Here is a 21,995-nt window from a genome sequence, read left to right as displayed (position 1 = left end):
AAGATGAATGACAGAAACAGGCTGGAATTCTTGGATCAGAAATGTAAATTGTAGGCTGTTGCTTATTGATTGAAATGATGATCTCTATGACATTATGGGTAAGGGACCTAGCCATAAGGCATATAAGGCAGCACTTGCTTGCCATATCCAATATAAGGCTATACACACCCAATGGTCCTGTATTTTCCGGACGTTTTTTTTCTTCTTCTGGATTGAACAATTGCAACCGGTTTGTTTTGTTTGCTAACCAAATGATGATGGGTTGGGCCAGTGGAAAATGTATCCAGTCTCCATTGAAGCCGGAAACATGGGGCGGGGAAGAGGCGGGATGATTGATCCTACCGGAAGCTTGACTGGTCTTTCAGTTTGTAGGGCAAACTGGAGGAGGGCCTTTTGTAAATCTCCGCCCTCAACATTAAATGTTGTTCCGTCGATTGGCCCGCAGCACAGCAAGGTACGTTTTTGTAACTTGCATGGATAACATGATTGGTGAAGATCTTACGATGTGCAACGTCCATGACGCGGCTTTCTTGACACTTGTGAAAGACGCCATTTTGTTGTTAGCGGTGAATAGGAGCGTAAAAGAAAGATCGAGAAACCGCCACTAAAAGGTAAAACATGTATACAACGTAGCAATATAATAGATGTCATTCATAGTATTTTTTTTATTTTCAGGATCAGGAATGCAAACGATTGCTTATTTCCTTTCGGCTTGACAGCAAGCTTTGACAACGAATCCCCTGCGTAGACTCAAACCAAACGAGGATCATCTGCCGTCAATAGCTAGTTAACGTTAGCTAGCTCGCCCGGCATTATATTCTCACGACCTGTAAAAGTCGTGAGAGCATTATTCCGCTAACTTTACTGAAATTGTGTCAGTAAGTATTCGCTGGTCATTGTGATTGGACATTGAGCGTCCTCCTATTTGGAGTCATTATGTCGAGCCGCTTCGCTTGCTTGTGCTACCTAACGATGTAAGGAAAATTAACGTTAGCTAGCTACGCCTATTTTCTGAATGCGTACAGTTAATTTACGTGGATTGAGATTTTAGCCGTCCGTGTTTAACTAGCTAACCGACGTTAAACACGTCTCTAAATGAATGTAGTTAACCAGCCTGTGGGTTAAACGGTAAGGTAACTTGGAAGTAGTGGTCTCTACGGCCTTCTAGCTTGGTAACTAAGCTGTGCCGGGAAGCTTTAGCTAGCGTAACTGTTGGTACTGGATGGTTAGATTTGGTTTTGGAAACTGTTGTCAGTGTCTTCAAACTGAACGCGTCACATGGTTAGTCACTAGCTCGTGTGTTACAAATTAATGTAGCTAACTAGTTAGACCCAAGTCATTTTAGTGGACAGACAACTGGAGCAGAATAGTGTGTGTGTGAGATGTATACAAAGCTACACAGATCTTAGTGTTATTTATGACTGTGACACCCATGTCTCTGTCTTCCATACATTTCCATTTTCAAACATTGAGTTCTCCAGGAATCTGGCAGATTTTCCTACTTTGTTCAGGACAGACAACCGGTGGAGCAGGATAACCCCAGCATGCCTAACTTTCCCTTATGGAAAAACATTGCTAGACTTAAAAAAAAAAATGTCCACTATTTGCCTGTCTGACCAGAAAGTGAGCCTCCTTGATGCCCCTAGTGTTCCCGCAATATTAATGTGTGTACTGTATGTAGTACACATGTCCCACCCCCTTGTCATTTGGCCAGTCAATTATTTATCCACATTGGCTCATTTGAAACTTATGAGCATCTCTTGGTAACTGGCACCTCTTTTAGAACCCCTTAACATTGACTGCCGATGCACCCCAAAAAGACTCCACCTCAGGCAGCCTATATCACATGCATACTGTGATACGTTTGCTTAACTACTCTCTGATGACTTGCTGCTGACGTCCCATAACCCCTCCCCTGTTGTTCCTGTTTCCTCAGAGGACGATGCACTTCCTCTTTGCTTTAGTTGAGGAACGGGGTGGACAATCCTGATTCAAATGAGCTGCCATTGTTGTGATGTCATTGTTAGAAATCTGCAAGCTATGACCTTTTCTAGTTATGGAACTCCCCTCTGTGGAATGTCTGTTGGCTAGAGCTAGATTCGTTGTCACATTCTGAATCCAGGAAGGCACTTTGTGAAACTGACAACTCCCTGTGTTCGTGATGTTAGAACTCAAATCACACCCCTCCTAGCTTTTGTTTGCCTAGTCGTTGTATAGTTTATTTCAAAGTGCCAAGGCGTGTGTCATATTTAAATGGCCAGCATGTTTCCACCGAAGAACGCCTTTCTGAATTATGTTCATTTGTATACCATTTGCCACACAATTGTCTTGAAGGTGTGTAATAATACTGTGTTGGTGTTATTCTATGCTATCATTTGTAGGCATGTGTTAGTGGGAGGGTTTTTGCACAAGATCAGAGTTGTGTAGCAAAATGTTCCATTATTTTAGAAGTCATTTGTGTCCTTTGGAGAAAGACCTGAGTGTTCAATAGCCTATTTGCTGAGACCGGATCATTGTTTCCCTGTCTCTCTCCTGGTTAATTCAGCAGTGTGTGTCTGCCTACAGGTGTGTTGTTACCTCTCCAATATCCAGCCTCTAGTACTCTGGTTCTTCTGAGCGCTGACCTATATTCGCCACATCAGTGGCCTCATTGTGTGCTTTTCCTTGAGCTCAGCCTGCATGCTCTTCGTTTCACCTACAACACCTGTATGGGTCTTTTATAATGCGATCCCATCGTCCTTACTCTTGTCCAGTTTGTATTAAGACCGCTAACTTGTCTCAAATATGAATCTGTTTTTGTCATGGTGTTTAGGATACACTATTTTTCTGATGTAGTGAACCTGTTTCATCAGGCCGTGTCTTAAATCACATGATTCTGCGATGTGCTTGGCAACGTACTGAATAATAGGAAGGGTTGTTATTGCGATGAATATGCCTAATTCAAAATGAAAGTCAACAATTGATACATTTGTGGGTCATTCCATGAGAGTGCCCTTTGATATTTTAAGTAGAAATTGTGCACCAATATTGGATTTTAAAAGCCTGTTATATTAAATGCGGTGCCATTTAATATTATAGGCAACATGGATAATTCAATCAATCTGCTAAAGTGCCAAAATGCTGAATTTTGACATCCCTCTGTCAACTCTCACTTCTATGAAGATTTTAACCCACATAATACCAAAACTTCTCCAGGGTTCAGCATCATTGTAAAGCCCTAGTCATTTTGTTGCTAGACAGGTATTTCTGAAGATGATTATTCATGTGATTCATTTAAGTATGTCCCTTAACCCAGTTATGTGATCTGAACTCTCATTTTAATATGGTGAGACTGTCTTTTAAAACATTGAACATTTTAATAGTAATCTTAGAGTAAAAGCTGATTCTACTCTTCTTGGCAATTGTGTGGTGCAAAACTGAGCGGGTCGAGCATAACATGTCAATCCTGTTACCCATAGACTAGAAATGTTGTAACAATGTATTTTTTTTGTGTGAAGCTTGCATTCAAACTTTTCTGTGACAGTTTCCCTGTCACAAGTGGATATAATTTTTTTTTTTACACGATTATTTAATTAGGCAAGTCAGCTAAGAACAAATTCTAATATTCAATGATGACCTAGGAACAGTGGGTTAACTGCCTTGTTCAGGGTCAGAACGACAGATTTTTACCTTGTGAGCTCGGGGATTCGATCTTGCAACCTTTCAGTTACTAGTACAACGCTCTAACCACTAGCCTACCCGCCACCCCAAATTTTATGGTTGATGTAAGAAGAAATCATCAACCCTGTTACTTTATTTTGCACTTAGTAGGCACTACTTACTATAGTCTTTATAAAAACAAAATGTACCTCTTGAGGGAGGAATTTTTTTTCTTCATGAAGTTGAAATTATGTGAAAGTTACACTTCTCAGAAGGCACCAAATTGTTGGGAAGACCCATGTACATTTAGAAACTCATTTCAACAGTGAGAAAGTTATGTAAAAAAGAAAAAAAAGAAACATGAATTAGTTATATGGTGTTGTGTTAGACATGTATGTAGGCTTCTATTTGGGGCTGACTAGGCTATTACATTCTAATCGTTGTGGCTGCTGTTACAGAGCCTGTTTGTGTTCTTGCCTGGTGGGTGTTGGGCAATAGGTGTTCAGGTGGAGCTATGTTGTAACTAGCCTCTACCCCTGGATCGTGTCTCTGGTCAGTGCTCTGCCAGTCATGTGATCCACTTCTCTGCTCCTGGCTATGAGTAAACAGTTGCCTGCCAGTCAGAACGACACTGACCTGCAGCCCCATCAGCCAAGTCCTGCTCCTGTGTGGTGTGAGGGCCCATTGTTAAGACGCAAAATAAACACAGACAGCGACTGAACGCTTTTCTCAGCACTTTTTCTCCCCCTCATGAATTTAATCTCTGTGGTTGCCCTTTATCAGAGATAAGGAAGCTTAGCCTGACATTATTACCCTCACAGGTCAAAAATCTTAATGAAATTACCAAGGATGGGAACCTTTTTATATACATTTATAAATGGATTCATAAAATAATTCTTGTTTTACACCGATCTGACACCACCCACATTGTATCCGGGAGCAGTGCAGAATATTTTAACGTTTTCATGTTGAATCATTTCATCCACACTGCTCACATACGTCAGCGAGCTTTTGTGTTACAGAACACGTGGACACACATACACACGGCCGGTTTAGCCTGGTGTTAGGCGCAATGAATGTTGTACGGCTACTAGCTTAACCATTTTGGTTTCTGTCTCCCTTCCTCCAGATTAGCCAAGATGGGGAACATGTTTGCAGGCCTGTTTAAGAATCTCTTTGGTAAAAAAGAGATGCGGATTCTGATGGTGGGGCTGGATGCTGCCGGCAAGACCACCATCCTGTACAAGCTCAAACTGGGAGAGATCGTCACCACAATCCCTACCATCGGTGAGTAGCTTAGCCTTATCCCTTTTACCCCTTGTCATCACACACCCCTCACCTAGGTACAAACCCCTCCTGAAATGCTCCCCAATGTTCCTCCAATAACTTGCTCCATGTGATTTTCATGAGATCTAGGCTCCTGTTTGGTTGTAGGGGAGTAGAAATGAATGTCCTACGTATAGCCATGTACTCCCTCTGTCCTCATCTCATCTGAACCCTGATCACTTCCCACATGCCCAGAGTAGCTGCTGTGAGCTGCCCTCGGGCTCTGAAGCAATGAGTGGGCCCCTGTTAAGGCCAACAGTCTGCCTGTACATGGATTTCATTAGGAGACGTGGGTCGGGCACTGTGTAGCCTACCTACATCAGCTGCAGAGCTCCCGCAGGCAGGCAACGTCCTGCAATGTGGCTGTTGTCATAGGGATTAAGTGACTTTTAAAATAGGCATGAATGGAGCTTTACAACCCCCCCCCGAAATAAATGTTGCATTATAGGAATGTAACACAAGGCTGACATTTCATATTCCAGTAGATGTTCATTCACTTTGCATATTTTATTCAAATATACATTTTAATTTGCAGCTACATTCGGGCAAAGACATTTCATGCAGACATTTGTGTTAAGGGAGTGACTTAGCTTGCCTGTTTGGGATTGCTGATATGTCATCTCACACAGCCTCTTGGAATGTTAGTGTCTTAGGTTGCTGACGTAACTGATCTTTCTCGCTCTCTCAGGTTTTAACGTTGAGACGGTAGAATACAAGAACATCAGCTTCACAGTGTGGGATGTGGGCGGTCAGGACAAGATCAGGCCTCTGTGGCGGCACTACTTCCAGAACACCCAAGGTGAGTGGACACTGTCACCAGAACCCCCTCAGCACCATCTTCACGCTTTCTGACTTTGAGTTGAGACTGTCCCGGGTAAATGTTCTTATTTTCCTCACCCTCCATCCTTTCTCTCCCTCTCTCAGGTCTGATCTTTGTGGTGGACAGTAACGATAGGGAGAGAGTGAACGAGGCACGGGAGGAGCTGACAAGGATGCTGGCTGAGGATGAACTGAGAGACGCTGTGCTGCTTGTGTTCGCTAACAAACAGGTGAACTGACTAACTGGGGAGAGACACTAGTGCGTCAGGAAAACAGTAGGTATTTTTACCTGCTACACTGGACATGTAAATTTAGCTTGACGCGTAAAGAGTAGGCCACTTAAATCAAGTGTTCTCGGTGTGAGCGGTGCGTCAAATTCTTCAAAAATGGAATCGGAGCGCAATTTTACACTGAGCAGAGCGAGACTAACAAACAGGTGATCCTTTTTCCACCAATTTGGTCTTTTGACCAATCAGATCAGATATTTGGCCACTAATTGGGCAAAAGATCACAATTGGGCTGCCTGTGTTAAACCTCTTACATCTAGGCGTTCCGCTAGCGGAACCCCTAGCCAACAGCCAATGGGATTGCATGGCGCGAAATACAAAAATCCAGTAATTTAAATTTTTCAAACATATGACTATTTTACACCATTTGAAAGATAAACCTCTCCTGAATCTAACCACGTTGTCCAATTTCAAAAAGGCTTTACAGCGAAAGCAAAACATTAGATTATGTTAGGAGAGTACATAGACAAAAATAATCACACAGCCATTTTCCAAGCAAGCATATATGTCAATAAAACCCAAAACGCAGCTAAATGAAGCACTAACCTTTGATCTTCATCAGATGACACTCCTAGGACATTGTTATACAATACATGTATGTTTTGTTCAATCAAGTTCATATTTATATCCCAAAACAGCTTTTTACATTGACGCGTGATGTTCAGAAAATGTATTCCCACCGAAAACTTCCGGTGAATTTACAAAAATACTCATCATAAACGTTGACAAAATACATAACAATTATTTTAAGAATTATAGATACAGAACTCCTTTATGCAATCGCTGTGTCAGATTTTAAAATAGCTTTTTGGCGAAAGCACATTTTTCAATATTCTGAGTACATAGCTCGCCATCACGGTGAGCTATTCAGACACCCGCCAAGTTCGGGGCAAACTAAACTCAGTATTAGAAATATTGTATTACCTTTGCAGATCTTCGTCAGAATGCACTCCCAGGACTGCTACTTCCACAAGAAATGTTGTTTTTGTTCGAAATAATCCATAGTTATGTCCAAATACCTCTGTTTTGTTTGTGCGTTTAGGTCACTATCCAAAGGGTAATGCGCGAGTGCATTTCTAGACACAAAAAGTCAAAATGTTCCATTACCGTACTTAGAAGCATGTCAAACGCTGTTTAAAATCAATTTTTATGGTATTTTTAACGTAAAATTGCGATAATATTCCAACTGGACAATAGTGTATTCATTCAAGGAGGAAAATAAAAAAACAGCGTGCTCGTGGGAATGCGCATATCCAATCTCTTTGTCCCCAGGCAGTCCACTCAGAAACTGAGCTACTATACTCTGCCCAGTGACAGGGGAATGCTAAAAACACTTTCTGTAGGCTTTAGACAGCCAATGGAAGCCTTAGAAAGTGCAACGTGAGAGCACAGATACTGTAGTTTCGAAAGGGACTAGAAAGAACTACATTTCTCAGATCCTACACTTTCTGGTTGAATTTTTCTCAGGTTTTTGCCTGCCATATGAGTTCTGTTATACTGACAGACACCATTCAAACAGTTTTAGAAACGTCAGTGTTTTCTATCCAAATCTACTAGTAATATGCATATTCTCGTTTCTGGGCAAGAGTAGTAACCAGTTTAAATCGGGTACGTTTTTTCATCCGGCCGTGAAAATACTGCCCCCTATCCATATCAGGTTAACACAGCCCAAGGCTTCACCAGTAAACTGCATCTGTAATTGGTAGTACAGTATTGTTATTAGAGGTCGACCGATTATGATTTTTCAACGCCGATACCAATTATTGGAGGACCAAAAAAAGCCGATACCAATTAATCAGCCGATTTTTAATTATTATTATTTTTTAATTATTATTATTTTTTAAAATGTATTTATGATAATTACAACAATACTGAATGAACACTTATTTTAACTTAATATAATACATCAATAAAATCAATTTAGCCTCAAATAAATAATGAAACATGTTCAATTTGGTTTAAATAATGCAAAACAAAGTGTTGGAGAAGGTAAAAGTGCAATATGTGCCATGTAAAAAAGCTAAGGTTTAAGTTCCTTGCTCAGAACATGGGAACATATGAAAGCTGGTGGTTCCTTTTAACATGAGTCTTCAATATTCCCAGGTAATTTTTAGGTTGTAGTTATTATAGGACTTTCTCTCAATACGATTTGTATTTCATATACCTTTGACTATTGGATGTTCTTATAGGCACTTTAGTATTGCCAGTGTAACAGTATAGCTTCCGTCCCTCTCCTCGCTCCTACCTGGGCTTGAACCAGGAACACATCGACAACAGCCACCCTCGAAGCAGCGTTACCCATGTAGAGCAAGGGGAAACAACTACCGAATAGGCATCAACTCACCACGTAGCTTATTCTTAATGTTTGTCTATAGGCAACCAGAGTGAGGACAGACATTTTTCGGAATAAACGTGATGAGTGAAAAACACAATGAAATTGACCACTCACTACCCGGTATCTTATTCTGCCGCTATACAACTTTGTATCCGTTGTTTTTTGGCAACATTGTTATTTATGAAGTTTTTGGAATAGATTCCTGTTGGAACGTTCCACAAATTATACCCACCCGGTTTGAAGTCATAAACCGCTTGAAACACAGCAAAGAGCTTCTGGCAAAATGCACGAAAGTGCTGTCTGAATGAATGCTTACGAGTTATGTCAATGTTATGTCATAATTACGTAAAATTCAGGCAAATTAGTTCGCAACGAGCCAGGCGGCCCAAACTGTTGCATATACCCTGACTCTGCGTGCAATGAACGCTAGAGATGTGGCACAATTTCATGTTAGCAGGCAATAGTAACTAAATATGCAGGTTAAAAAATCTATACTTGTTTATTGATTTTAAAGAAAGGCATTGATGTTTATGGTTAGGTACATTGCTGCAACAACAGTGCTTTTTTCGCAAATGCGCTTGTTAAATCAACACCTGTTTGGCGAAATAGGCTATGATTCAATGATAAATTAACAGGCACCGCATCGATTATATGCAACGCAGGACACGTTAGATAAACTAGTGATATCATCAACCATGTGTAGTTAACTAGTGATTATGTTAACATTGATCGTTTTTATAAGATAAGTTTAATGCTAGCTAGCAACTTACCTTGGCTTCCCTGTAAAATTCTGGCAAATTAATTCGCAACGAGCCAGGCGGCCCAAACTGTTGCATATACCCGGACTTTGCTTGCACTGAACGCAAGAGAAGTGACACAATTTCCCTAGTTAATATTGCCTGGTAACATGAATTTCTTTTAACTAAATATGCAGGTTTAAAAATATATACTTCTGTGTATTGATTTTAAGAAAGGCATTGATGTTTATGGTTAGGTACATTTGTGCAATGATAGTTCTCTTGTTAACCTCTTGGGGCTAGGTGGGACGCTAGCGTGCCACCCGTGGTGCACTCCATCAACAGCAGGTGCATTTCAAGAGCGGCAAATTTGAATCCAAATAAATGTCAAAATTCAAATTTTTCAAAAATACAACTATGTTACACCATTTGAAAGATAAACATCTCCTTAATCTAACCACGTTTTACGATTTCAAAAAGGTTTTACGGCGAAAGCATAAATTTAGAGTATGTTAGGACAGTACATTTACAAGAGTTGTGTGTAATGTTTTGTCAAGTCAAAGACAGGGTCACCAAAACCATAAAACCAGCTAAAATGATGCACTAACCTTTTACAATCTCCATCAGATGACACTCCTAGGACATTATGTTAGACAATGCATGCATTTTTTGTTCTATCAAGTTCATATTTATATCCAAAAACAGCGTTTTACTATGGCATTGATGTTGAGGAAATCGTTTCCCTCCAATAACCGGCAGTGAAGTCAGCGTCAGAAATTAAATAATTAAAATTAGAAAACATTGGTAAAATATTATATTGTCATTTAAAGAATTATAGATTTACATCTCTTGAACGCAATCAACTTGCCAGATTTAAAAATAACCTTACTGGGAAATCACACTTTGCAATAATCTGAGCACTGCGCCCAGAAAAATACGGCGTTGCGATACAGACTAGACGTCATGTTGGGGAGATCTAAAATCGAAAATACTATGTAAATAATCCATTACCTTTGATTCTCTTCATCAGATGTCACTTCCAGGTATCACAGGTCCATAACGAATGTAGTTTTGTTCAAAAAAGCTCATCATTTATGTCCAAAAATCTCCGTCTCGTTAGCACATGATGTAAGCCAGCCGGACTTCTCGTCATGAACGAGGGGAAAAAATATATTTCCGTTCGTTCAAACATGTCAAAGCGTTGTATAGCATAAATCATTAGGGCCTTTTTTAACCAGAACATGAATAATATTCAAGGTGGACGAATGCATACTCTTTTATAACGTATTGGAACGAGGGTACCCAAGATGAACTCGCGCGCAAGGTGTCTAATGGGCCATCATCGTTCCATGGCTCTTGTTCGGTCAGATCTCCCTCCAGAAGACTCAAAACACTTTGTAAAGGCTGGTGACATCTAGTGGAAGCAATAGGAAGTGCCAAAATATTCCTAAACCCCTGTGTTTTTCAATGGGATAGGTTTAAAGTCAATACAACACATCAGGTATCCACTTCCTGTCAGAAAATGTCTCAGGGTTTTGCCTGCCAAATGAGTTCTGTTATACTCACAGACACCATTCAAACAGTTTTGGAAACTTTAGAGTGTTTTCTATCCATATATAATAAGTATATGCATATTCTAGTTACTGGGTAGGATTAGTAACCAGATTAAATCGGGTACATTTTTTTTATCCAGACGTGCAAATGCTGCCCCCTAGACCCAACAGGTTAAAACGTCACCCGTTTGGCGATGTTGAAGTAGGCTGTGATTCGATGATAAATTAACAGGCACCGCATTGATTATATGCAACGCAGGACAAGCTAGTTAAACTAGTAATATCATCAACCATGTGTAGTTAACTAGTGATTATGTTAAGATTGATTGTTTTTTTATAAGATGTTTAATGCTAGCTAGCAACTTACCGTGGCTCCTTGCAGCCACAAGGCCCTTCTGATGTTGCACTCGCGTAACAGGTGGTCAGCCTGCCACGCAGTTTCCTTGTGGATTGCAATGTAATCGGCCATAATCGGCGTCCAAAAAGGCAGATTACTGATTTTTTATGAAAACTTCAAATCGGCCATGCCGATAAATTGTTCGACCTCTAATACTAAGATGGCTTGTGAAGGTCTGTTGCAGACGCATGTTTTCCTGGGTTAACCCTTTTCTCTTCACTCTTCAGGACCTCCCCAACGCTATGAACGCAGCGGAGATCACAGACAAGCTGGGCCTGCACTCCCTGCGCCAGCGTAATTGGTACATCCAGGCCACCTGCGCTACCAGCGGGGACGGGCTCTACGAGGGCCTCGACTGGCTCTCCAACCAGCTAAAGAACGCAAAATGATCCACCATTCCGCCGTCTGTCTGCGTCTTTGTCTGCGCAGTGTGTTATGGGCGACAGCGCTGGTCCCAGCCCCTCTCTCCTCCCGTTTCTCACTCCATCCCCTCCAACCATTGGGGCTTTGACCAGTGATACCCCACATACGTGTGTGTGTGTGTGTGTGTGTGTGTGTGTGAGAGTGTTTGTGTGGATCTTAATGTGTATGTATGTGTGGGTGCATGTGTGTGAGCCGGGAGTGGGAGCAGCTCTGCTGTGCCTTCAACAGTCACTCTCACCCATGGAAATGACAGCATGGCTAACTCTAGCGCCCCCCCCATCCCTCCCCTCCCGACCCACCCTCAGTGGCTCCTAAGACACCCTGGTTTTCACAAGGCAAAGAAAGACCCAGGATGCTAAGTCTTATGTGTAATCTGAAAAATGAATGAAGTTTATAGATTAAAAAAACTATTTTGATTTTACATCCACTAATGTTGCGATCTGTCAGACACTCTTGTTAAACTGTTGGTTTGAGACCCCACACCATGAAATAAATCTCAATGTAACCTGTATCAGGTTGGAAAAAAGACAAATAAAAATAGCTTTTCCATCCTAGATCCTTCTTTGCATTCTTTGGAAAATCATGTTCTAGTATGCCCAACCGCATTGTTCTGGCTGTCTTGGGAACACTAGCTAATAAATTATTAGCTTTCAGTCGCTGTCCTAACCCTCAAATCTCCATTGAAGCACAACAAATTAGTGATGTCACCATGCCCCTCGTCCACTCGTTTTTGTTGTTGAGCGTAGCCACCTTAGCCTGAATGATGACGGTGGTGCATGATAAGACCTGCAGGACTTTAGGGTCAGCTGTTTGGTAGGCATTACTGACTGAAATGAGTTGTTACTATTGTTTTTGGTTTATTAGAATGGAGCAAGACTTGTCTTGTCTGGAAATAAGTTGTTCCAAGAGGTAACCGTGGTAACCAGCTGCTGACCCTGCTGCCCTCTAGGATCACAAGTGATGGCCTCTTTATCATGCTGCATCTTTATTGGTGGCTAACACCAAGTGATGTTCCTTTCACAGGGCCTTGTGAGATCATTGATAATGTTTTGATTGAGTGAACGATCCTTACCGCCGGGTATGGAAAACGCAATAAATTGTGTGTTTGTCTAGCACTACACTATACTACCTATGCTAGGCAGAGGGTCAGTGTAGTTGAGTGCAGCTAGCCACAGCTCTGCGAGTACATTGGGTGAGTGTACGTGGGATTAGTTGGGTGTTTTCAGCACCATTCCTGTCCACTGGAACAGCGAGGCCTTTTGAGAGTTGCTCCCACTCTGGCTTTCTCCTCATTACATTTTCTGTTGTCTACTTTTTTTCCTTTTTATTATATTTTATTTACATTGTTCTTTTTTGTACAGATGACCTGGTTCCCTTGGTCTAGCATGAGCTGAGGAGCCAGGTGTGCAGTATTTCAATCAAAATGCTTTAGGATCCTTTGGGTTTGACTTATGAAGGGCTGGTTGTGTTTGGGTTAGCTTTTAGGATGTTTGCTGCAGAGTTGGACTTTCCTGCAGGGCACGGGGTGGGCCTGATGGGTCACTTCCAGCAGAGGAGGTTGGTGGGAGGAGCTATAGGAGGATGGGCTCATTGTAATGACTGGAATGACATAATTGGAACGGAGTCAAATGTGGTTCCGATATATTTGATACCTTTCCATTGATTCCATTCCAGACATTACATTAAGCCCCTCCTTTAGCTCCTTCCATCAGCCGCCACTGACTTTCAGCTGCACTAACACGGCACTCTCCAATTCCTCATAGTGCCGTGTTGTTATCAAGCTCTCATGGCATTCAATGCGTTACGCTTTACTTCAGCCTACAATCCAAACTCTGAATTGTTAACACACACCCTATGCGGGGCTATCTAGGTTGTTTGCTCTATATGTGTCGTCGGGGTTAGTTTTCCCGGTTCTGCTGCACAGGTAGTCACATCTTCCCCTTCGCTCCATGTGAAACATGACCAGCTTGCACTATAATACAATAGTACTGTAACTAGACCATGGAAGGTTGCCTCATCAACCTCTTTACAACAAGCAGCAGGGGGAAAGCTTGAGCATTCTGCTCACATCAGCAGTGCTCTCATTGACAACTCTCTCCCATCGCCATAGCAACTACACCAGCAGACCACGTGCAAATTAAGCCGCGGCTGTTCTCCACATCAACACACAGCTTCAAAATGTATACCATAACTGACAAAATGGTTTTCTGTACATCCCATGTATTCCAAAGGCTACTGCGAATTTAGTTGAGAAACCCTTAGTACACTGTACTGTACACACCCCCTGCTGATCGAAGATGACCCTAAGGTCCCAGCCCCACACTGACCTCTTGAGGGTAGGACTGACCTTTACCCTTGTATCTGTGTACAACTGGACAATTAGATCTCTTTTTTTTTTTTCTTTTATGAATTGTTCCAGAAAATGGTTTCAACAAATTAACTCTAATCTAATTTTTGGCCCTTTTCTTCTGTAATGATATTGTAGAGTTTAGTGCTGAAAGAAAATCCATTGAATTGAATGATGAGCGTCACTTCCGGTATATGGCAGGTAATTCAAGTGTATATGAACTTCTGTATGAACATTTATTTTAACTTGACAATTTCATTTAGCTACCCTTGTTCAGATGTGAAGCTTTAATTTTCAGATCATTTTCTGTACAAATGACACAAGGTGTGTGTGCATATGTATTTTCTTTTACTTAAGGATTTCCCTTTGTTTTTAGCTTTTTTTAACCCATCTTGTAACATCTGAGAAATGCACTATAATAAAGAGATCTCTATTACAAATCTCTTGTATATTTATTTCATAAAATAGATGCTTAGATACTGAAACACTGGGCTAAAATAGGTTTACATACTGAAACACTGGGCTAAAATAGGCTTAGATACTGAAACACTGGGCTAAAATAGGCTTAGATACTGAAACATCAGTTTCACAATTCCACCACAGTAAACCTATTCATTACCTTGGAACAGAGATCATATTCAACAAGGGTTCACTTTTAAGGTAAACCTTTATGGTTTTCAGGCTAACATTAGTGTTTTTGAGTTACAAAAATCACAAAAGAATGTCAATAGCCCCTGAGGCAGATTTTCCTAGACTGCAATTACTTCTCTTAGTCACAGTGTGGCACTACCTACAAAACAATAGCATTATGTTTATCTCTTCTTTCAGAGAATAAGTCGTGCAGCATGGTTTCTCCCACTGACAGGAAATGCTTTCATAGCAGGCTGTTCAGGGATGCTTGGCCTGCAGAGGCTCAGTCTGTCCTTTCCTGTAGTGTCTGCTAGAGAGAACTGGGGTGGTTTTTAGGCCATGTTGTGTGTGTGTCCACTCCATGGCAAGGTAAACCACACACATCAATTCTATGCTAGCTTTTGTGTACTTTTTCAGTAAAAAAAAAAGGTGATTGTTTCACCATCTCATTGTCTCAGGTCCATTGACCAGCTCAGAATTATGGTCAATAATGTGGTTAGAGCTGGGCAATATATCGGGAATACTGGTATACCCATATGGATTTTTACAATACTGTAACGATATGTTAATGCAGTGCTAAACAAATGAAAAGTTTTACAAATTGGACTACACCACTGACAGTGTGGTCCTAGTTTGGTTGAGTATAAATAGCCTAATCAGAATAGAGAAAGCCCATTATAACCACTTAGAATTCATTTGTTGCCATCTTGGGTCATGCACTACTAATAAAACATATTTAGAACTTTTATTCAAAAGCATGAAATACTGTAAAATACCGACATACCGTCAAAAATCTGAAAAATATTGTGCTATGATATTTTGGCTATGTTGCCCACCCCTTAATGTGGTTATTCAGGAATAAGTGTAATGACCTCTGGAATTCCCCTGATGAATCAATGATATGTGGCATGTAAACTTTGTATCGGTTGCCCCGAAATCAAAAAATGATGCTTTCAAAGAACACTCAGAGCACTTTTACTGACTTCTGTCATCGTTTGGAATACCCAGGTGATCTATCGCAATATCATTTCTCAATATCCTCAGACCAGGCTGAGATTGAGTTTTAAGCTAGTCTTTCATTACAAGTCAATATCCTGAAGAATGTCCTGTGTGGAGCTTCGAACAAGCCCTTAAATATACTTGACAGGGGACCATATCCCATTTTCAGTTATATTTTTTGAAGGGGTCCATACGGTTTAGGTGAAGCTCATGCAGAATGTTCATTATTCTCTTTGTTTAGGTTCCCCAAATTCTACAAAGGATTCAAGGAATCAGGTCGAGGTATCTGTATTCAATTTAGATTTTTACATGCCCAATGTTTTTCATTCTGATAAGAAAGCTTCATTTTCTTTCCTTCATCTCATGAAAAGGGAGGATATTACATTGAAAAGGAGTCTTAGGGAATGTTCCTCATATTTCTCCATATGAAGTGAACTTTATTGGAACCCCTTGAAGAATAGTGACTATCAAATGGAACCATAACAATAGAGAGTGATCTCCCCTTGTTTCGCCCTACATCTTGGCTGTCTGATGCACAGGTCATGTGACATGTGACATATTGAGGTCAGTGTGATGGACTAGAGTCTTATCCCCATGCCAACTGACACTTGTCCCCTTGGAAACGTGCCTATCTCACCTGTCATTCATGTAGCAATTTTCACCATTTTCAAGTACCTGCCATTGACATTGAAAACAAGGTGATGTTGATCACAAAGGAGAGACGGCGTGTTCTTTCCCTTTGTGAGGTGACAGCCGCTCAGCAGCAGGAGAGGGCTTGATCACACATACTGCATACTATTTTTGCTCTCATAAAACTTAATATGCATATCCATATGAAATAGATCTATATCAGTATGCACCTAATTAAGACCATCTGGCAGTGGTGTAGCATCTATGGCTTTGTTACTGTCACTGCCTCAGTCAGAGTCATATCACCATGCAAATATAGTAGCTACTGTATTGGAATCCCCCATAATCCTCTCTTCCTCCTCCAGACCAAATTTCCATGATTGCTTTTAGTGTACCATCAGGAACTAAATTAGATAATTATTGTTGATGGACTAATCATGATGATTTAATTTGTCTATTTGATGTTTGTTGGGGTATTAATGCTCTGTGTATAGCTGGGTAGGGTTCTGGGAAAGGAAGGGCATTATATTCACATTAGCAGGCACCTGCCTCAATTCTCTCAACAGACGTGGTTGTCATGATTCTAATGACACCTGAGAAGTCTCTCCAAAGGAGATCTTGAGATTGGCCCTGGATGGTTCAGTATGGCCCTTCCAAAACTCCTCAAGAGTTTAACTGTTGACCTTTCCTAACAAGGCCCACATGGGAGAGCTGTTCTGACAGCGAGAGAGAGAGAAAGAGGATAGAGAGAGACCCCCTATCCCCCAGATGCCCACTTTAATCATATTTATTTAACTAGGCAAGTCAGTTAAGAACAAATTCTTATTTACAATGACGGCCTACCCCAGCCAAACCCTAACCTGGACAACGCTGGGCCAATTGTGCGTCGCCCTATGGGACTCCCAATCATGGCTGGTTGTGATACAGGCTGGAATCAAACCAGGGTCTATAGTGATGCCTCTAGCACTGAGATGCAGTGCCTTAGACCGCTGCGCCACTCGGAAGCCCAATATATATCTCTAGCACATTCTCCACATTTCTCTGTCATGAAAAATCTCCCATGATTGAGAATACTCTTTTTGCCCTCATTCAGATTGAAATTGGATTGGTTTAGTCAGGTTTTAGGGGAAATACATTTTAATTAGAGATGACAGTGGTATGTATGGTAAAACCGGTCTGTCTGTCTGTCCGTCCGTCCGTCCGTCCGTCCGTCCGTCCGTCCGTCCATCCATCCGTCCGTGTCTGTGTGTCTGCATGCGTGTGTGAAGGGAGACCAGAGGTAGGTGTCACCTCACACTCAGTGACAGCCCTGTGTTTGAAAAGTCCACTGGCACTACTGAGATGGAACTCAGAGAGACAGTCTCCTCACCTCCTGCAGGGTGCCAGGCAGACTGCAGACTGTCTCTTTTCACATGCACACTACATCCCTCTAACCTTAATACCACAGCTTAGGAAAACACCTCAACTGTAATGTTGCACTGTAACCTAACAAGAAAACATTGAATATGGCTTTACTAGTGTGTGATGATGGGTAATTACCCCTCTCCGCCTTGCTGCTATGTAGAATCCACCCTAAACATGTCAGTGTCTGCTCTCACCACTAGAGGGTATCAAAGTTCCATTTAGCTCACTGCTGGCTTTCTATTTGGTTTCTGATCTGCGCACACGAGCACGCACACACACACAGGATTTAAATGAGGGTCAGTGGAACTGCATTAGTTAGCGGAAATGCTAAGAAGAATGTTGGGGCTATAAGTATGAATTACTACATAATGTAGGTTGATGAGGGCTGAGGATCATGGTGGGTTGATGAGGGCTGAGGATCATGGTGGGTTGATGAGGGCTGAGGATCATGGTGGGTTGATGAGGGCTGAGGATCATGGTGGGTTAATGAGGGCTGAGGATCATGGTGGGTTAATGAGGGCTGAGGATCATGGTGGGTTGATGAGGGCAGAGGATCATGGTGGGTTGATGAGGGCTGAAGATCATGGTGGGTTAATGAGGGCAGAGGATCATGGTGGGTTAATGAGGGCAGAGGATCATGGCGGGTTAATGAGGGCTGAGAATCATGGCGGGTTAATGAGGGCTGAGGATCATGGTGGGTTGATGAGGGCAGAGGATCATGGTGGGTTGATGAGGGCTGAAGATCATGGTGGGTTAATGAGGGCAGAGGATCATGGTGGGTTGATGAGGGCTGATGATCATGGTGGGTTGATGAGGGCCGAGGATCATGGTGGGTTGATGAGGGTTGAGGATCATGGTGGGTTGTAGAGGGCTGAGGATCATGGCGGGTTGATGAGGGCTGAGGATCATGGCGGGTTAATGAGGGCTGAGGATCATGGTGGGTTAATGAGGGCTGAGGGCTGGGCGGGGCCTGGTTGTGGGTCCTAGAATGCTGTGCTGCTGGTGATGAGGGTCTGTTTATATAAAACGGAGCCCATACTGTGCTGGCTAGACCACTGCTCCACGGTTCTCTCTACAGCATGATTTCAGGTGGACAATTCTCCATGGTGACGTTACCTTGGAAACAGCACCTCACTTATTTATAGAGAGTGGTTGGGCAGACATGGAAAAATAAAGGAGATCGGGAGACATGGACGATTTGCCACAAGATGTGTGTGTGTGGTGATAGTGGGCAGTTTAACATCATCGTTTTCATGCTAATGTGGTCTGTAGTTTGAGGGTTGCTTAACGAGGACACTGTGTCAACGCTAAGGAGACTGATTCAATGATTGGTTGATGTGGATGAGATCTTGCTAGTCCCATCTGATGCCTGGAATCCCTTCCTTATGGAGTGTGATTTTAGGAGTAACCTGCTAGTGGAACACTTTTTGATTATTATTCTTTTTTTTAACAGTGGATGTTGACCCTATATATGCAAAAAATGATGTATGATAAACATGCAGACTTAAAAAAATATATCTTAGCGTTCACCAAATTCACACACAGACACACACCAACAAACACACTCCGACAGCTTAATACCGGTACATAAAAACACACTCCTTCCCTCTCACACATGGCCAAACAGCGGCCGGCTGAACATGACCTTTAGAAGGAGGTCTCTGTGGAGTGCCTACATCTCAACTGGATCGAGGCATCACACCCCCAATTTACCCCCCCCCCCCCACCCCGCAGGAGCACTGATCAGCCCGTCAGCCCAGGGGATCTCTGTGACAGCAGCAGCACAGTTTTTCATTTGATCCATCCTGTCCTACTGCATCCCATAGGGAGTCACTGCAGGTCCATCTGAAGAGAGGGGTGAGAAGGAGAGAGGGAGTGAGGGAGAGAAAGAAGCATGCGTGACAAGCCTCTCTATCTGCCATTTCCTGTCAAGATGGACTAAGAGCAGATGGAAGAGGGGGGCTGAGTGTGTGCATGTTCTGTAGGGCTGTTAGTATGATCTTAGAGATAGCAACAACAATACATCTTCCAGTACATTTCCTTTTATTCTTTCCACAAACACTGCCTATAATTATCTCTATTTCTCCCTCTCCCCTCCCACTTTACTTCTCACATTCTCTAACCTCACCTCTGACCTTTTCTCTCTAACTCAGACTTGGGTATACTCTGTGCAGCACTGCTCTCATGCTCTCTTGTATCTCCATTCCTCTATTAATGTCAGTCTATGTACATACTGTCTGTACCTCGGCTCTCTCCATCCGTCTTTTAGCAGCATTATGTCCTACCCTTCCTCCACAGTTGTAAGACACCCTGTCTGCAGTAGTACACTGTCCATCTCCCCTGTCATAGTGACAGAGCCCTCTGCTCTGTGTTGATCCAGAGATGGCTGCCTTTGATAAATCAGTAAGAACATAGCTAACAACCTCAGTGAGAGGGTGATAAAAGCTGGGTGTGACTCGGTTTCACTGTGTGTGTGTGTGTGTGTGTGTGTGTGTGTGTGTGTGTGTGTGTGTGTGTGTGTGTGTGTCTGGGCGTGTGCATGCATGCAATTTTTTTCTCTGCATACTGACCTCACCCAGAGCAAGAAATCCCTTCTTCATCCTTTTCCATATCCGTGTGCAGAACGTTGATCCCACATACGTAGACCGACACACCCTCTGCATGGCACGCCAGAATCACAGTCTGCCCTCAGCCATGTGTCTGTGCTCTGTCTGGATCCTCATGAGCCCACACACACAAACACACACACACACACACACACACACACACACACACACACACACACACACACACACACACACACACACACACACACACACACACACACACACACACACACACACACACACACACACACAGCCCAGCCACAACCCAGTACACATGGTGACAGACATTCATAATCCCATCCACCCACACTGCTCCAACGCTGCTCCACACACGTGCAAACACCCCCCCCAACTCTGTCCTCATCCATAAAGACCACGACTCATCTCCTACCATCCACATCGCCATGGAAACACTGGATTTGGTCAGTTGATTGGCGGCGGCTTCGCCGCTGTATGTGAAGGAGGCCAAGTACTGGGGAGCAGCACTCTTTGCATTGATAAGGGAGTCAAATCCATTGTCTGATCATGCTGGTGCTGTCTGAATGGTGAAACAAAAGAGATAGGGCTGATTCCCACATTATCTCACTCTGTTCTGTGTTGACACTGAAATTGGTGAGACAATATTGACTGGGATGAATGTCGCTGACTTGTGGGCAATCATGGGTAAAATGTAAATCACGAAGCCCATGATGATGTTGCTCATTGGTTTAGATGGACAGTAGTCTCTATCATGGAGATCCACTGATGCCTATGGTATATGGCCTAGCTGCTCCTGTGTAATATATAGAGCATAAGAGGGGGTTGTGGCTGGGCTGTGTTGCATGTTCATGTGTGTGTGTGTGTGTGTGTGTGTGTGTGTGTGTGTGTGTGTGTGTGTGTGTGTGTGTGTGTGTGTGTGTGTGTGTGTGTGTGTGTGTGTGTGTGTGTGTGTGTGTGTGTGTGTGTGTGTGCGTGTGTGTGTGGGCTCATGAGGATCCAGACAGAGCACAGACACATGGCTGAGGGCAGACTGTGATTCTGGCGTGCCATGCAGAGGGTGTGTCGGTCTACGTATGTGGGATCAACGTTCTGCACACGGATATGGAAAAGGATGAAGAAGGGATTTCTTGCTCTGGGTGAGGTCAGTATGCAGACAAAAAAATTGCATGCATGCACACGCCCGGACACACACACTCACACACACACACACAGTGAAACCGAGTCACAGCCAGCTTTTATTACCCTCTCATTGAGGTTTTTAGCTATTAGTCAGTATATTGGATCAGGCTGGGTTCACCGTGCATTGCAGTATTAGTGCATCTGCCGGCTTGATATCCATCATATTCTCCACATGCACTACTATACCCCTACTCTAACCTCTAGTTCCCAAAGGAACCTATACTCCCCTACAGATTTATGTGGATAGTGAAGCTAAAACTCTTAATTTGGCTCTGTACTCCAGCATTTTGGATTTAAGATCAAATATTTTATATGAGGTGACAGTATAGAACGTCACCTTTTATTGGAGGATATTTTCATACATATCTGCATTACATATCTGTTTTTCTGTGGATAATGAGAAAGTTACAGACGCACAAAGACGCTACCCCCAAAACATGCTAACCTCTCACCAGTACCAATAACAGGGGAGGTTAGCATTTTTGGGGGGGTATGATATTTTTGCCTCTGTAACTTTCGCATCATTATTCACGATTCATTAATGATTATCCATAATCATGGTAGCATCCACATTAATATAGAAATGTTCAGAAACATATTCCATTCTTATTTACAGTTGAAGTAGGTTGGAGTCATTATAGCTCGTTTTTCAACCACAAACTATTGTTTTGGAAAGTCGGTTAGGACATCTACTTTGTACATGAC

At 42.4% G+C, this 21,995-nt stretch overlaps 1 protein-coding gene across 1 annotated transcript; it reads left to right on the top strand.

The window, feature by feature from the left end:
• The first annotated feature begins 441 nt into the window (after positions 1-441).
• On the top strand, positions 442-12,070 carry LOC106601132 (ADP-ribosylation factor 2). The gene is made up of 5 exons (XM_014193085.2): positions 442-611; positions 4,769-4,926; positions 5,654-5,764; positions 5,890-6,014; positions 11,321-12,070. The coding sequence occupies exons 2-5, from the start codon at positions 4,779-4,781 to the stop codon at positions 11,480-11,482; spliced, it is 546 nt and encodes a 181-aa protein (XP_014048560.1). The 5' UTR covers positions 442-611; positions 4,769-4,778; the 3' UTR covers positions 11,483-12,070.
• The last annotated feature ends 9,925 nt before the right edge of the window (positions 12,071-21,995 follow it).

The sequence above is a fragment of the Salmo salar genome, chromosome ssa03 (assembly GCF_905237065.1).
Source record: "Salmo salar chromosome ssa03, Ssal_v3.1, whole genome shotgun sequence".
NCBI classification, from domain to species: domain Eukaryota; kingdom Metazoa; phylum Chordata; class Actinopteri; order Salmoniformes; family Salmonidae; genus Salmo; species Salmo salar.
Note: the sequence above shows the minus strand (reverse complement) of the source record. Positions and strands in the feature narration are given on the sequence as shown.

Excerpts from the sequence above, each read along its gene's own strand:
- LOC106601132 (XM_014193085.2), top strand. The coding sequence starts at position 4,779 with ATGGGGAACATGTTTGCAGGCCTGTTTAAGAATCTCTTTGGTAAAAAA. Across the intron at positions 4,927-5,653 it reads CACCACAATCCCTACCATCG|GTTTTAACGTTGAGACGGTA; the intron begins GTGAGTAGCTTA and ends TCGCTCTCTCAG. Across the intron at positions 6,015-11,320 it reads TTGTGTTCGCTAACAAACAG|GACCTCCCCAACGCTATGAA; the intron begins GTGAACTGACTA and ends TTCACTCTTCAG.